Consider the following 18,595-nt stretch of genomic DNA (forward strand, 5'->3'; position numbering starts at 1 on the left):
TTAATTCCTTAAAATTAAATGTAGCCGTAATTAATCAGACGACACTGTTTTATTTGTATTTATACGGACTCATAGACCCCGCGTTGCCTCAGCAACGTGGTTCAAGCCGTCATAATACAATTGGCTTTCATCCCTCGAGAAAAAAAAGCCAAACAGTGTCACACAATACAGTGAAACATGGTCTGAAATGACTGAATATCTAACTCCTCAGAGTCAGATAATATCTCATTTAAATCCTCAGACTTAAATGCAGCCATATCAGACAAATACTGATTTATTTTACTATACGGACTCGTCCGTTAAGCCAACCAGTATCTCATGCACACCGATCGCGTGTGTTCACATTAATTGCAGACTCATAACCTGCGCGCTGCCTTTTTTTCTTTTTTTTTCCAGCAATCGCGTTTTGGATGGAATCTTGTATATTTAAGAAGTGCTTATGACTTTGACTGCCTCGATGCTGAGTACGTCTAATTCCTCAGAATCAGACCTCTCACACATCGCGTCCTCCGCCCCGGGGGAAGAAGCCGCAGCGCGGGCTTCCACACGGGGAAGGAGAACATCTGAACTGTCAGATAAAGACTGGGAAGATGCCTCAGCAGTCCCAGTCCCGCTGACAGTCCATCCGTGAGCCCCATGACCAGCCTCGCCGCACCGCCTCGGCGGATGCGGGACCGATCCACGGGGCTCACGCCGAGAGCGGAGCACTCTGAGCGTCAGCTTTCATAATGCTCACAAGCGGCTCCCTCGAGAGCCGCTCGAGCATGCTGAACGCCCAGGCAGTGCACACACAGCAGGTGTGTATCCGAGCCCGACATGTAGCGAGGGCAAGGATGCACACACTGCTTGAACTCTCTCACTTTTTCACACTTCATTTCAATCACACACTTTCACTGACATACAACAGTAAATAGACAGACAGTTTGACAGATAGCGCTTGCTGAAGAGCAATAACTACCGCCATTACGCTCCAGCAACCCTTTTATACTTCCGGGTATGCCGTCACGATGACGTCATCACGCACGCCAATCGGATTGGCCTAGTTGGCATTCTGGTTTCAGATTCGCTGATGCTAAGGGAGCATCCCCAAAGCGTCGTCCCGATGCAGTGCGAGTTCCCTCGAAAGGGAACTTAAATTATCAGCAACAAAGCGCATGAGTGTGAATCCCACGATATCCGCCTTTGATCTCGCAGGTGTCTGATCCACTACGAGAAGAGAGAACTGTCCGTCTTGCCTGCTCTTTTTTCACTCCTCCTCTCACTGCAGCCGCCTAGTCTCGGCTGAACTGCAGGCGAGGCGAGGCGCATCTCAAACAAGCCTATTGACATGAGAGGTCTCGTTGGAATCGTGTGTTCATTGGCTACATTTTCTGTCAGTCATGACGATTCAATGCTTTTATTGGCTCCAGATAAACAGACATTATCATTGGATGAGCACATCATGACATCAGCTAAACCGAGTGCTATGGTTGGATATTTTTGACTATATCCCGGCTATCTTTGCATTTTTTTGAGTGGGGTTGGTTGTATTATGTTCGTAACATTCTAAGCTATGAAACCCATGCCACTTTATGCTACCGGGAGACTGTTTTTGGTGCATTATTTTATTGCATAACAGTCTAGTATGATACTTCGCTCCGCAGAAATGCGATGTAAACAAAGGATTAACCATCAATATTACACCGTTATTATTTCGTTGGATTAAAATGCTCTATGGGATGTTATTCAGTGGACCCTCACCTTTCCATTCATTCTGGAACTTTTAGCAGTGGATGCGTGTGTGGCTCGTAATTAGGACACTACTGGTATGTGCTCTGTTTTTATTTATACAATCTTTGATGTGTATTGCTTACATTGATGCAAAAATACAGCCGTTATAAGCTTTTCATTGAAAAACAGTGGTCTGTCCTCGATGCTTGAGGTTTAGACCTTTAGAATGATATATAGTTTGTCAAGATTAATGATGTTTTTTTACGTTAAATCTATTAACAAACATTACACTCGTGCTAAAAATAGCGCTTCAACCCGTCCACGTGCTCATGCAGCTTAAGGAGTTTTAACACTGTGAAGTTGCTTTGAAACAATATGCATTGTAAAAACCACCATATAAATGTAATGGGGTAGTTGTAGGACTACAAATTAGATGGACTACGAACCCCATGAGTCAACACACTATAAAAGGAAATCAGACATGTTGGTGCTTCCTCTTTGTGGTACCATGTGCTGGGTTTGAAAAACATCACTGCTTGTGTAATGGTAGATGAAAAGACCAGTGATTTAGCAGCATAGAACTGAAATGTGACGTATCCTTAAGGGAATGGTGTTGACTGGTGCCTCAGAGAATTAAGCAGATATCTTTAGCAACACAGATGATGCATGATTGCCGTTTACTTTATTGAAAGCGTTTATGGCTAAATGAGTATCTGAAGAGATGACTAATGTTGATTGGTGTCTTGTGTATTTAAGTGGCAAAGTGTTTGTGTTTTTTGTTTTGTTGTTTTATTTTTGTTTTGTACTCATAACCAGTGGGGTTCCCATTGTCTTAGATATGGTTTACTCTGTTAAGATGGGAGGGAGCAATTTGTAGTGGTTTGATTTGGTGATTTACTTTTGCTTTGGAGTTTGGAGTGAAAAGGTGTTTTATTGGTGATTGAGTGTGCACTTATTTGCAGAGTTATTTCCATTGGATATGATTGGGAACCCTGTCTGTAATGGTTATATGTTTGTTTCTTTGTTTCTATTGTTTTGACCCTTTGCCAGTTCTGATTACTTGTTGGGCTATTCGTGAATGTTGTATAATAAACCTTGTTATATTTGCAAAGAAACACTGTGGTTGTTGCACTTTTTGAGTTCTCCTCATCTCTTGTTAGATGATGGGGTTACATAAATAAAGTTGAACTGACTTTTTATAGGGTTTTGTCTGTGTTAATTTAATCTCTGTTGGATTTATGTTTCATAATTGCATACTATGGTTAACGAAAATCATGTGTATGGCATGTTTGCTGTCTACGAAGTTGTAATCTAAAGATCTGAATGATTGTGTATAGGATATGTTGATACCTGGGGCCCGTTCTTCGTACGTTGCTTATTACATCTGAGATGATTTGACAGATCCCAGATCTCTTAATCGTGATAACTGATCTCTGGCTAATTTGGTTCTTCAAACGAATTTGCGGATTGGATTAAAATATATGGATTAAATGATCTAAAATCACTGCGCGTTCTTGTGTTCCCTGAAGAGGGCAGATGCATCGATACTCGAAACCACGATCAGCAATGCAGCGATTGGCTGGCGTCAAGACAGCAACGTAATGTCATCATATAATTAAAAAAGCCACCTGGCAAAAAAATTGACAAATTATACAATAAAAACCCCACGAATTTCTGGACCTTTATAAGGAAACAGCCAAACCACCAAACCAACATAAAAGTTATTATAGATAAATGATAAATGTTTTTTTAACATGATTACCAATTATTTATATTCACGATTTTATACAGTATTTGTACACCCTTTACATTTTTATTTCAATGTTGTAATTTAATTTTTAATTCAATTTGGAGCAGATTTGTAACGTGACAGTATTAAAGTTTCTTAAGGGTCAAGATCAAATTATCTGCATCTCCTGCGCTGCATCAAGCCACTCCCTTAATATCTGTCATCGCTTAAATTAATGCACGGCTCAGATTAACTGTACAACATGTGTGTAAACCTCCAATAAAATTATAAAGTAATTATTCCATGACAAATAAAATCGCTCAAGTGGCTGTGTCTATATTATTATATACAACATTATAATATTATATACACATTCTCATACAATATAACATTTTTATATTATTATTATTATTATTTAAAATTATTATTATTGCCCCTGGTTCAGTAATGAACTCTTGTAATAAAGTAGCAGTGGCTGGGACAGATTTTAAGTATCACCTCAAGATGCAATCTAATCCTGTTTACATGAAATAAGCCTGCTCATGAGCAGGTTTAAGCTTACGGACCTGTTACTATGACAGCAAGTCCAGGATGAGCTTCGAAGAACCAAACAATCCGAGATCATGTCAAATCGTCAACAATCAAATCCAGCTAACTGAGTTAGCGACGTACGAAGAACGGGCCCCTGTTCAACATATTAGCAGTGGTGGTAAGTAACGAAGTAAAAATACTTAGTTTTTTTTCGGGGATCTGTACTTTACTTGAGTATGTTTTATTTGTATCTACTTTCACTCTGACTCCACTAAAATATTAAAGGCGAAGTTTACTTTTTACTCCAATACATTTCCCCATGCCCGCTCCAAGTATTTATTACACTTGCTTTCCAAAAAAAAAAGAATGCGCAATCTCTTTGCCAGATCCTGGGATTCCAGTCGGGGCTAGACTTGGAAAGGCTGACTAGTCAGATTTGCCCACTAACATTAGCTCCGTGTTTCCCAAACTTTTTTCTTTGGCGGCATACTATTTACTCTGAAAACATCGGTAACACTTTACAATACGGGTGCACTAATATGCATTAATTCATGCTTAACTAATGCACAAATAATCATGAGTTAATGTATGCCTCATGAAGAACTAAACCATTTATTAATGATTACTACATCAGCATCTAATGAACATTCAATAAGATTAATAGTTTAAGTAATTTATGAATTGCTATTAATTAAATATGACATCATGTATTAATTCCCTAATAACATATTATATGAACTAATAATGTAAATTAATCTGTTAATTACCACAATGGGTCAAAGCAAAGCTTTTTCCAGTTGTCTGCTTTAAAGGTAGGGTCGGTAAGATTTGGTTAAAAAACTTTTTTTTCCAAATTTGTTTAAACTTTCTTTATATATCAATACATAATTAAAATGTAAGTACTCTGAAAAAGAAAGTATAAAAATTGAGTGTCTATAGACCTCTCACGACTGTTTTAAAGACAGCTCATTATTTCCATTCACTCCACCTTCTCCCTTCTGGGCTCTTTCCAAAGCCACGCCCCCAAAACACATGAACGTGCTATGCCGACCGCTCAGCTGAAAGACGCATTATTTACCTGAGATGAGCGGAGAAGAAGTGCATTTAGTGACATCATGTCAGAATCACATGTAATAAAAAATCTAACTTTATCATTATGAATATAAACAAATAAGATGTCTTTTAGTACTCACTATCAAGCTAGAATAACGATACTGGTAAAGTTTAAAAAACACACACAACACAGTGTCTACGACACACACAGATACAAGATAAAAACATCAGTAAACATAGGTAGAGAATATAAAAACAAACCAAGGGCCGAAATAAACGTGCAGGTAAATATCCCGGTGAACATGGTAAAAGAGTTTAGACAGAGGGTAGTAGCTAAAGCTATCTTAGTTCTAAAAAGTTCCTGATTGCGGTGTACTAGCTTTTACACATGCATTTTGTTATCTAAAGTTACATTTTGCGAAATTCAACACGACAGCGATCAACTTGAGCTAAGCATATTGAGTATTTATCATCTCTTATAATGGCTCGCTAAGTGTATAACATTGTAACTTTATGCTAAGTAATGTTATGTTAGCTATATTAGGCAGCTACATGTGCTATTGATTCATGCTTCATGAAAACATAAACCAAAAAAAAGTATAATCAGAATGAAAGATTACCTGTCCAGCAGAAATACAGCCTCTTGAACTCCTCAAATCAAACGGGTGCGCCAGGGTTGCCAGGTTTTCACAATAAAATCCACCCAATTGCTACTCAAAACTAGCCCAAAACAAGCCCAATCGTGTTTCTCCGGTAAAAATTGCATTTGGGGGGTAAAATATGTGTCTTTTTGGTAGGGCTGCCTGCTAAAATTCGCAAATCCCGGGGCAAAATATCACATAATTGGGGTCACTTCAACCCGTGGACATGAAAAACAACCCGCGGCAACAGTGTTGAAGTAGCCCGACTTGGCAACACTGGGGTGCGTGCATGTGGGCAGATCCTGTAGCAAATGGGGTGGTTGCCATGGTAGCGAGAGAGAGTGACAGTCGCCCAAGCCAATCACTTGTTTCGTCCCGGACGAAAATAATGAGCGGAGTTTATTGCAGATTAAATAGTCTCTCGAGTCACTCGATTTTTATACTCTCTTTTTCAGAGTACTTACATTTTAACTATGTATTGACATATAAAGAAAGTTTAAACAAATTTGGACAAAAGTGTTTTAGATCATTCTTACCTACCCTACCTTTAATTAATCATTAGATAACAATTTGCAAACGTATCATGTCATGACTTTACTTGTAGAGGCATATGACTATTAACTAATTGTTAAGTAATATGTCATTTATGGCTTTTGAATTAATTTTGAATTAGTTAATAGTATCTTGTACATCTTCTGTTTGATGCAGCTAATGTTATGGGACATGTCTATTGCAAGTTCAACCCCTATAACCCCTATTAAGGTGCTTCATTGTCTCTTATGATTGCAAACCTAACAAATTCTTAATTGCAGTATCTAATCTTATAATTTGTTCAATTAAAGCATTGCATATCACTCCCAAAACAATTTATCTGCTTAATTATTGATATTTACAGTTAATATGAATATTTACTTTTTACTTTCGGTACTTGAGTACGTTTTTAATCGGAGACTTTTGTACTTTTACTCAAGTGATGCTTAAAATGGAGGACTTGCTACTTTTACTGGAGTCATGTTTTATTTAGGTATATATACTTTTACTCATGTATAACTTTTTAGTACTTTTATCACCCCTGCATATTAGTATTACAAGAACCTTTAACAGTTCCTTCAGCAGCAACCAATTGGCAAAGGATCTGCTTGAGACAAAGGATCGTAAAACTTTCCCTCCGAAAGCCCGAATACAATTGGCTCTGTGACTGAAGAGGCGGTGACCAGCAGGCCCAACTCACAGTTTGTGCAACTTCCTCAACCTTGATGAAGTCAAAGCAACCATGCAAATTCACCGTCGTTCCTTCGCTCGTCACGGAAGGAATCAATCGCAACTGCAAAACCATCGGACGGAACCATCAAGACTTTCTCTTGCGACCGTATATCTGGACGCCTTCCCGGGCAAATGCATGTAATGCACTAAGAAATAAAAGTCACTGTGTAGTTAGTAAAACTGTAAACTGTAAAGTTTATCAGGGGTGGTTCTTTACAAGGTTTAGACTCTCTGCATAGCTTCATCCATCTGTCCTGACCCTTTTCCCTCCATCCACTTTAACCTTGCCTCTTACCATGTATATGCTTTGTGTATGTATGTCTTCTGTCAGTTTAGTCTCGTATGTGATTTAGTTATTAACCCCCTCGAGTCGAGTTTTCTTATCAGTGCCAAAGAGACTCAAATAACTGTCGTTTTTTATCATTCATGCAAGTGTTATACATCATTATATTCTGTTAAGTTTCTATTTTTTTGTGTACAGTCACAATAAAAACAAATTGTTGTGCTTTTTGCAAAATAAGGGAAACAAACATGATTCGTGATCTTCAGCCTCTCTCTCAATGATGTCTAATCTGATTCTCTTCAGAAAATGACCTGTAGCTTAGTGAAAACTTGACACACAAACATGAGACATATGTCTAAAGAAACGATGAAATGTCAGGTTTTAAATCATGTAAATCAAAACGAAAACAAATATTCTGTGTTTATGTAATCTGTTATGTAATCACTCATTCAGATTTAAATACACGAAATCCATGCGTCGACGCCCACACACACATCAACTCATACAAACACAACTAGTGAAGCTATGGTTCAGATACATCGCTTTGAGACGCGTTGAGTAATAATCCTGGAATAATTCTCCTCATGGAAAGCTGATTCAGGGCTCATTGTGGTAGGCTAAGTTTATTCTGTTAGCATCTGTGAATATTAAACGCAAAAAGACCATTTAAATATAAATCCTGATGCAACATGACGCAAGACTGTTTAGACAAGATTTATTTGGCCTGTTTTCATTTTGTATAAATTGTATTTTATAAGAAGTCCATATAACAGACAATAGCCTTAGCGCTGCATTGCACGCGTCTCATAAATGAATTTAAGATGGAAATTATATTTGAGTATTAATTGCCTTTTTTACAGTGAATTTCGTTATTATAAATTGTATCTTAATTTTATTCAATGTTTTTAAAACGAATTTTGCTTCATATTGATGTTTAAATATTATACCTTATGTTGTTGTTGTTTTTTTAGAAAGTTAATTGCTTTCTTTAAAATGAATTTCGTTTTGTATAAATTGTATCTTAATTTTAATCAATGTTTTTAAGATATTTGATATAATATAACAGACGGGTATAATAAATATATTAGTATATTTGATACCAATATAGCAGACAATAGCCTTAGCACTGGCTCATGCATTTCATGTGTTTCTGACTGATGCTCAAAATGATATTTGAGTATTGTGTGTAATTGATAATTTACAAATGATTCAGAAAATATTTTTCTGAAATCTAGAGCTGAAGATTAGAGCCTTCCTATCTGAGCAGACCACACAACTCTTGGTCCAAGCTCTTGTTCTCTCCAGACTGGACTACTGTAATGCTCTTCTAGCAGGCCTTCCGGCATACACTATCAAACCCTTGCAACTGATCCAGAATGCAGCGGCGAGGGTGATCTTTAACGAGCCGAAGAGAGCGCACGTCACGCCTCTCTTCATCAGACTCCACTGGCTACCAATAGCCGCTCGCATCAAATTCAAGGCACTGGTACTCGCCTTCAAAGCAACCACTGGCTCTGCACCAATTTACCTTAACTCGCTTGTTCAGACATACACACCCTCCAGGAGTTTGCGTTCTACCAGTGAACGACGCCTTGTGGTGCCATACCAGAGAGGCATGAAATCACTGTCACGGACCTTTTCCTGGACTGCCCCCACCTGGTGGAATGACCTGCCTATCTCAATTCGAGCAGCCGAGTCTGTAGCCATTTTCAAAAAACATCTAAAGACGCATCTCTTCCAGCAGCACCTGACCAATCAAGAATAGCACTTAACATTCTATTCATTTTTCTGTCTGTCTAATTTATAAAAAAAAAAAAAAAAAAAAAAAAAATAATCCTGTGTGTTCTGTGTTAGATTAACTGAGACTTGTTACAGCACTTGCATACTGTAGCCTCTGACTGTTGTAGTTGCTTCTATTGCTCTCATTTGTAAGTCGCTTTGGATAAAAGCGTCTGCTAAATGACTAAATGTAAATGTAAATGTATTTTTTATATCTAAAAAATAAAATAAAATCTATAAAATCTAGTAGGCCTACCTGATGCTCATGCATTATGCAGCTCATTATTATGCAGGTCTTTTGTTTCTCAGGCGGGATCACATTATTATTCATGGATCATTCACGCCTACTCGCATAAGGCCTGAGTAAAGAAAAAGTGTTTTACAAAATGTAAATTAATATATTGTTTTATGTGAATGAGTAGGCTCAATGATTCTCACATCATTTTGAAGCAAAAACTCTAGACAAAAACACCCAATAATCAAAGGTCTTGTGAACACATATATATTGTGTGTTTTGAAGCCTTAATTATTATTATTTTTTTTTTTTTCAAAAATTATGCATAAACATTATTCTCTCAAAAATACAAGCATGCACATACATGTTGCTCACATATTATGGTAGCCAAGTTTGTGCTGAATACAGTGTAATTACACTTTTGCCATTAATATGTTTATAAGCAACTGAAAAATGCACAAATGTCAGAGCATGTCAACTTCTAAAGGGCCCCAAAACAGCTCAGACTCATAGGGGTTAAAGTTTGTGCACAATATTTGTTTGGTCCTGACTCCCTGCCTGCAAACAAATTGTCCCTTAAATGATCAATCTTGTTATGCGCTTACATAAATTCAAAGAAAGAATAATTTTTCTGTAGCCATGAAAAATATCCTTTTCTTAGAATTAATTAATAATCAATACTGAAAGTTCATAGGAGGAACTGATTGATTGATTGATTGATTGATTGATTGATTGTAATGTTAATGTAGCTACATCAAGTTAATCTATTTAACTTATTCAAATATTCATAATTAATCATAATGAACAATCATACTGAGTTTTGAATAATTATTCATATTTCCCCTCAGAGCTAATTCGCTACAACTAGTAAAACATATTGATTTAAGAATGTTTAGATATTTGGACTGGAAACAAGACAGAAATACTAAGTAAGAAAAGCACAGTTAAGTTAGTAGTTTCACTACTTTTCCTTTTAATTTGTTTATTTACTCCCAATGCAAAAATTAAAATGCATTTCCCTATAATCATGCATTTAATATAAATAGGCTTAGCAACCTTTGAAAGGGAAAGAGAAAATTGGGAAGAGGAAAGATTTCAACTTATGTTTGAAACGGTGAAACGCTTATGTTTTAGTACGGTGTTGGGGCATCATTTGACGCTTGGTTCTCAAACCAGTTGAGAACTACTGCTTTAGCAGATGTCTTACTAATTCAACAGCAGCATCTCAACTCAAATCACACCATAAGGGCCTTCCATTCACAGGGGGTCAAAAACACGTCTCTTATCTCAGTGACTTACATTCTCTCTCACTTCCTCTCAAAACTGAGATGCCTTGGTTGCCGTTTCATGGAACAGATGGTGTGCGAGCACATTACTTCTCCACAGAGATGTTAAGGAGAAAAAGACTTTCAATCTGTTGAAGTCTGGCTTTCTTTCAGACATTATCACCATTTTCTTGCATCAGCAGAATCCCCTACAAACACTTCTGTGGATTACAGCAATATGACATTACTACCTGACTTTGTTGCCTTTGAGGTCACAATGATAAACCAAAAGCAACATCTTTTTTATAAAGAATGTATCTAATTATAATTCACCAGAACAGTGAACAAGGCCACAAACAGCATTCATGTAAATTTGGTCTGATTATTTATTTGTATAATTAAATAAAAGTTGTATAAACGTAATCTTCAATCAAATTTACTGTGTACTGTAAATGTGTTAAGTATACATACATACATGTACCTTTAATTTCATCAAGCTGATTGCTCACTAAAACCCCCACAGTCATGTTTCAGCCCATTTCAAGTTTGTTTTTTACTTACTTTTCATTTTAGATGCAGGTAATACACTCGTTTAGTCGATCTCTCTCTCATAATACCATAATACTCTACTCTAGATAATACAATAAGCTTCAATGAAGCAACTTAATGTTCCTCCATTACTAGTTCTAAAGTGACGTTTTAGAATTAGTAATGGAGGTTTGGGCTTAACTGTCAAACTGTTAACTTGAGATTTGAATCCGTGGTGGAAGGAAGTAGTTCTGCACAAGAGATTTATAGACACTCCTTGTTGTTTCAGATTTTTTTACACACTTGTGCTGTCGAACTGTTGTATAAACGCAATATCACACTCGTAGTCGTGCGATATGGCTGTATATCAGCACGCTGTGATTACTTATGACCGAATCATAGCCGTGCTGATATACAGCCATATTGCACTGCTACTTGTATATGTATATATATATATATATATATATATATATATATATATATATATATATATATATATATATATATATATATATATATATATATATATATATATATATATATACATATATATATATATATACATATATATATATATATATATACATATATATATATATATATATACATATATATACATATATATATATATATATATATATATATATACATATATACATATATATATATATATATATACATATATATATATATATATATATATATATATATATATATATATATATATATATATATATATATATATTCTAATGTAGATATGTGGAATAGACTTCTAATGACACACCTTGTCATATCTATTCAGTGTATTCATCTGCCACAAGAATAAAATATCTTTGAAATATCTTAATTTGAGAGCTCTTAAAAATATTAGAATTAATTCAATTCATTAATTGGCATGTCATATTTAGACTAAATATTTTATTAGATTCCCTCAGTTTATGTAGTGATTAAATTACGATATTATGATGCATTGCAATTTACTCATAACCTGTTTAACATAACCTGTTTATGTAGTGCTGTAGTTGTCATAGTCAGCTAATGGCCTCTGTGCCACCCATTATAACTGCTAAACATTATGCTTGACTTGACTTACGATATGGAGCATGATGTAGTCTCCCAGTCTGGGGGCGCTGTCAATGCGGACCAGAATCCCGTCCTTGATAGTGGTGCTGAAGCCCACCGCCAGTCTATCGGTTCGAGTGCTGGGCCTCTCGTTATTGGGCCATGTGTACGTGATAAGTCCTCCACCCTTTCCAAAGATGTACGTCGATCCAGCTGCAGGGAGGAATAGAGAAAAACAGTGTGAGGGATCAGCAGATTCATTTACAATGCAACATCCAGCTGTTACTGATGGGATGTTAAAAGTACCAATATCAGTCTTTAAGCAGTATTGTTAGTACAGAATTCCAACTCAACTAAAAGGCAGCAGACAGCAAAAAGATTACGAAGAGCTTACGATAATGCAGCTACAAGCTATAACAGCTGTCTTGGCAAAGTATTAATGTAAATACAGTCAGTTTGTCTTCAGCAAATGTAAACAGATGGGACATAAAATAGAATGTGTCAAAATATCAGATCAGAGCATTAGATCTTAATGCACTCTAAAAGTCTATTACGTTGTTAATATTTGTCGAAGAACAGTATTGACAAGGAAAAGAAATCCACTTGCTGCTCTTGGCTGGATAATTTTAGTAGCTTTACTACAACTGAACATGCAGAAAAAGTAAGGCCCAATGAAAACAGTGCAGCTAATTTGAATTACAAGTTTTTCAGTCAGTCAACAATAACATTGAATCCAATATTGATATATCTAATACAATGAAATATGAGAATCATTTGTTTTATTTCCCATTAATACTTTATTTCTACAAATGTTTTATACAGATATTATTCACTGTTGTATGTTTGTTCTATAGGTTTTATTTGTCTTATTTCATGAGTTTGTTTGCCCATATAATCTTAGTGAAAGTGGTAAACAGATTTGGCTTGCTGTCTGCTATAGAGGGGCTCGGAGAGGATATTATACCCAAGCTCCGATTGCCCCCCTATAACAGGCAAAATTGTACAAAAAAGGTGGAGCACGGGAGAAGGGATGCTGCAAGAACTAACAATGGGAAGAGGTAAGCTGCTGGTTTCATACCTTGGTATTAATTGGAAGATTAGATGGGCGTACTCCTCCTGAAATTACGTTTAATAACTTTATTTCTTGGTATTTGCTAGATTACTGTACAACTCATGTAGTGTTTAAGTATTCAGGGAAATCTTAATTCTGAATTTAGTATTCCAGAACTATGATTGATTTTATAAAATACATAAATAAATCCTTAGCTTCATAGATAACATGCTGGATTGAAAGAGCTCTCTAGTGCATGATTCAGATGACTAGTCTAGGATGAGACTCTTGTTTTATCATTGTGTTTCATGCAGAATTTATTAGAAGTTGGTCTTAGTGACATAATTTTCATGGAAACTCTTAGACCTTGGCTCGAGTGTCTAGCGCTTGAGCTGAGCTCTAGGATCAATGCTTGGCCTTCAAGCCTCTTAAATAGGACTCTATAGAGGGAAAAGCTTGAAGTTGCCAAAAAAAAAAAAGAAAAAAAAAAGACTTACAATCCTCATCCATTATACATGAACCTGCAACTAGAGAACAAAAGCAGGCAGAGATATAGAATCAAACAACCTATTCCAAGTGTAATTTGACAAATACAAAAGGGCCAAGAAAATAAGCTGGACGTTGGCACTTCAAGAAGAAGGATCATTATGCTTTCATATCACACCCATAGCAAAAGATAAAACGAGTGGCAAAACTCCAAAAAGATCCTTTGAATCACAGTAATTACCTCTCTCAAATCAGAACCATTTACTAATGTCTGGACAAGCATATAATCAATTAAGTCCAGGTCTCTGAGGTCTAAAACTATTATAACATCAGAATATTTTGTAATCTATTCCAGACAGGGCCGGATTTATGCCATATGCCATATGCCATTTATGCCGGATTTATTGCCATTCTAGGCACGTGCCTATGCTCGCACGTCTGAGCATTTAGCCAATTAAAAAGAGCTTGTGACTGAACCTTGTATCTCCATTGGATTCTCAAACTGTCAGTCAAACCTCTTAACGCCACCGGCCTCTATCGTGAATGAAGTGCCACATGCAGTTTGGACAGTCTCTGCTAGTTTGCAATGCAAGGGTAAATAAAGAACTGGTTCTTTGAATATAAGTACAGTGCTGGTCTAAAACTCTCAATATGAGCATTTGAGATTTTGGTAGAATGTTAATAATATCATGACATATTCACATGTCTGACCATTACAAAATCAACTTTGACAACACAGTGTTTTGCTAAACACAGTGTTTTGCTATAAAAATAAATGTGAATAAAATTTAATTGAGTGTTTATCTACAAAAAAAAAACAGCAACGCTATATAGTATGTAGTAAACAATGTCAAGTAGATTGTGTGCGGGACTTTTTTGTTTGTTTTTATTATAGTTTATTATATATATTATAGTTTTCCAATACATACACACACACACACACACACACACACACACACACACACACACACACACACACACACACACACACACACACACACACACACACACACACACACACATATAATATATATATATAGGATTATTAGGAACACCTGTTCAATTTCTCATTAATGCAATTATCTAATCAACCAATCACATGGCAGTTGCTTCAATGCATTTAGGGGTGTGGTCCTGGTCAAGACAATATCCTGAACTCCAAACTGAATGTCAGAATGGGAAAGAAAGGTGATTTAAGCAATTTTGAGCATGGCATGGTTGTTGGTGCCAGACGGGCCGGTCTGAGTATTTCAAAATCTGCTCAGTTCCTGGGATTTTCACGCACAACCATTTCTAGGGTTTACAAAGAATGGTGTGAAAAGGGAAAAACATCCAGTATGCGGCAGTCCTGTGGGCGAAAATGCCTTGTTGATGCTAGAGGTCAGAGGAGAATGGATTGACTGATTCAAGCTGATCGAAGAGCAACTTTGACTGAAATAACCACTCGTTACAACCAAGGTATGCAGCAAAGAATTTGTGAAGCCACAACACGCACAACCTTGAGGCGGATGGGCTACAACAGCAGAAGACCCCACCGGGTACCTCTCATCTCCACTACAAATAGGAAAAAGAGGCTACAATTTGCACAAGCTCACCAAAATTGGACAGTTGAAGACTGGAAAAATGTTGTCTGATGAGTCTCGATTTCTGTTGAGACATTCAGATGGTAGAGTCAGAATTTGGCGTAAACAGAATGAGAACATGGATCCATCATGCCTTGTTACCACTGTGCAGGCTGGTGGTGGTGGTGTAATGGTGTGGGGGATGTTTTCTTGGCACACTTTAGGCCCCTTAGTGCCAATTGGGCATCGTTTAAATGCCACGGTCTACCTGAGCATTGTTTCTGACCATGTCCATCCCTTTATGACCACCATGTACCCATCCTCTGATGGCTACTTCCAGCAGGATAATGCACCATGTCACAAAGCTTGAATAATTTCAAATTGGTTTCTTGAACATGACAATTCACTGTACTAAATTCACTGAGTTCACTGTACTAAAATGGCCCCCACAGTCACCAGATCTCAACCCAATAGAGCATATTTGGGATGTGGTGGAACGGGAGCTTCGTGCCCTGGATGTGCATCCCACAAATCTCCATCAACTGCAAGATGCTATCCTATCAATATGGGCCAACATTTCTAAAGAATGCTTTCAGCACCTTGTTGAATCAATGCCACGTAGAATTAAGGCAGTTCTGAAGGCGAAAGGGGGTCAAACACAGTATTAGTATGGTGTTCCTAATAATCCTTTAGGTGAGTGTATATATATGTATATGTATATGTATGTATGTGTGTGTGTGTGTGTGTGTGTGTATATGCACCAACACAAAGGTAGGATGAAAAGAAAATGGCATCAAAAACAAAAGAGAGTCAGTTACCTTCAGAGATCCATTCATACAAATGCCTACCTTTTGGAAAGTCTTAAAATGCTGCCTCTGTAGGTATTTCACAAGGTTTTTGAACAAAGCATTTGAGATCAAAGAAGCAATTGAGGAATGAACATGTTTTTGAAGTTTTTGGGCACTGTGCAGAAGGAACAAGACCGCAGGTGCACTAGCAGTTTTATTGCCATCGCTGGCGTTTTCTCCATCATTCGTTTGTTATTAAGACTGTAACATCTCATTTGCACATCTGGGCTTGAGGGCCCAGCTGGTTCATACTCCTTAAGGGGAAGAGACATCATGCCAAATGGATGGGGTTGAGTCCCAGGAGACAGGGAGACATATGGGAGTGAGATGAAAGAGAATGCATCGCATACATATAAGACTTGCACTGGGTCAACCTACCTTGTCCCGAACTAATATGTCTTCGCTAGGTCAACACTCTATTTTATTAGATAAATTACATGCTTTAGGCACAGAGTAAAATCCTGACCCACGGGGAAATAAACCACAGGATCTCACTCAGAATTCTTTAATGTCTCCAATCGTAGTTCTCGTGAGGATGGACATAGATCTGAGCTCAATCTTCAGGGAGTTGTCCTCATATACCATGTCTTCTCAGTGCTGTGGGATGCCATGAAATACTGCATCCACACGGCACCCCAGGGAGCCAATTATCCCACTCAGTGGATTTGCTCAGTAACAAGAGACACCATTCAGTCCATACAACACTACGTTTCTAATGGACCCTGCACGAGTAGGCTTAGCGAATGCCTGACATACAAAAAAAAGCTATTTACCAAATTTAATCGTGTCAGGGCTTTAAGCTATTGCACACATCCATTTAAATGCTGCCGAATTGGCAGGTAGGCTGAGAGTTACTTGCAGCATTGATAGAGGGAGTGAGGGAGTGTTTTGCATTTAGGCATTGGTGTTAAGAAAAAGGCTAAAAGTAGTGAGATTATAATTATGCCACAAATGGACTGTTTTTAATGAATACTGAAAGCTTTTGAAAGTCTGGTGTTTTATGTATGAATTCATTATGGGCAAATTGCATCTTCTGGAGCAATACATACCACAGTTTCTGTCTCCTTAATGGAATTTCAGGCTGGTGAAAACTTCATTAAAAAACTTCATTACAGAAATGCGCTGATAAAGGGTGATTCGTTATCATGCATTTTTCAATTAAATATACAAACACAAAAAAATAAAGTGTGCGCGGAAAAGCTGTGTTTTTTTACAATGTGTTTGACGCATAAAGGTAACTAAGAACATGTTGTTAACAAACATGATGGACTAAATATTGCTTTGTGCTGCAGCTACACTTTTTAGCATTTCCTTGATTCAGTTAAGAGGACTTTCGTTACAGTCTTAACCAAATACACACTGTAGGATTTCAAATTTTTTTTCCATCTGATACAAAATTTGTACATTGTCAACTATTTAATTTATTGTAAAGCAAAACAGCTACTTCTTGAATTTCTACAAAATGTTAGTGAAGAACCAGTAGTAACAGAGCAAATAATGACAGTCATTAGATGTCTTTACATAGACATAGTATGAAATTATGCACTTGATATAGCATAGTCTTGTGGCCTTCACAACCGTTATGCGCCCTCAATGTACCATTTCTCCTAGTACTGATCCAGATAGTGAACTATTACCCAACAATCCATGTGGAAAAGTGTTGTCTTGGGGGACGACCACATGGGGCTGACAATGCCCTTTGGGACAAGGCCTTGATCAGTGCACAAACTACAACCAACCAATTTGTTAGCACCAGCCTGCATTACAGGAGGTTTGCTTTTATTTGCACTGGATGTCAGTATGTGACATGGACTGATGGCATAAATTTGACCAAAAGTTATGATCTGACAACGACAACTGTTGGTGTTGCTCAGTCTGCCTGGATTTTACTCAAGTCTTCACTGGGGTCATATTGTATAATATGGCAAAAATAAATTAATAATAATTGTAAAAGACAAACAAAAGTAAAAGACAAAAGTACATCTGGCTTTACCCCCCTTAACATGCAATTAGAATCCTGAGCTTCTCCATTCATTCACCTATCATTTTGAATAAAAGTGTAGTTCTGCACAATGTTGCCAAGGTTAAGAGTGTAGACGTGTGACAAAGAAAGCATAACATGACTTGCTTCAGGAAGAAATTGTACTTCTGCCAGTGTAGCTGGTGGAGCGGCTTTTATCCCAGCATGCCCAGCTAGCAATTTGACAGTTTAATCTCTGTGAATGCATGACATGGAGGCAGAAAATCATCTTTCTCATATAAGGCACACATGTAAACAACACATGGAAGCACAGATTTATTAGCACACAAATTGGATACATGTTTGGATTATGTGGCTGTCCCTGCAATCCTTGCCCAAATACCCAAGATCCACAGTGAGAGTTTCTGGTGCCTTTACACACACTTGCCCACACAGATACAGACAACTGGTGCTATCTGTGATTTTTAGATTCTAAAGTGGTGTCTCATGCAGTGTGTCAGAGGTGCAGAAAATCTGTTCCATGATGTTCAGCACAGAACCACAAACATGAAAAAAACAAGAGTAAAAGAAGCAAATACACTCTGTCTC

At 37.1% G+C, this 18,595-nt stretch overlaps 1 protein-coding gene across 1 annotated transcript in view; it reads right to left on the reverse strand.

Annotated features, from left to right (window-relative positions):
- Positions 1–18,595, reverse strand: part of nrxn3b (neurexin 3b) — a gene marked incomplete at its 5' end in the record, with an annotated part of 580,383 nt that overhangs the window by 152,786 nt on the left and 409,002 nt on the right. Inside the window, one exon of the mRNA XM_079831676.1 lies at positions 12,111–12,292. Coding sequence (XP_079687802.1) covers positions 12,111–12,292 — 182 coding nt within the window. The remainder of the gene's footprint in view (positions 1–12,110; positions 12,293–18,595) is intronic.

The sequence above is a fragment of the Gobio gobio genome (assembly GCF_949357685.1).
Source record: "Gobio gobio genome assembly, chromosome: 12".
Taxonomy (NCBI): domain Eukaryota; kingdom Metazoa; phylum Chordata; class Actinopteri; order Cypriniformes; family Gobionidae; genus Gobio; species Gobio gobio.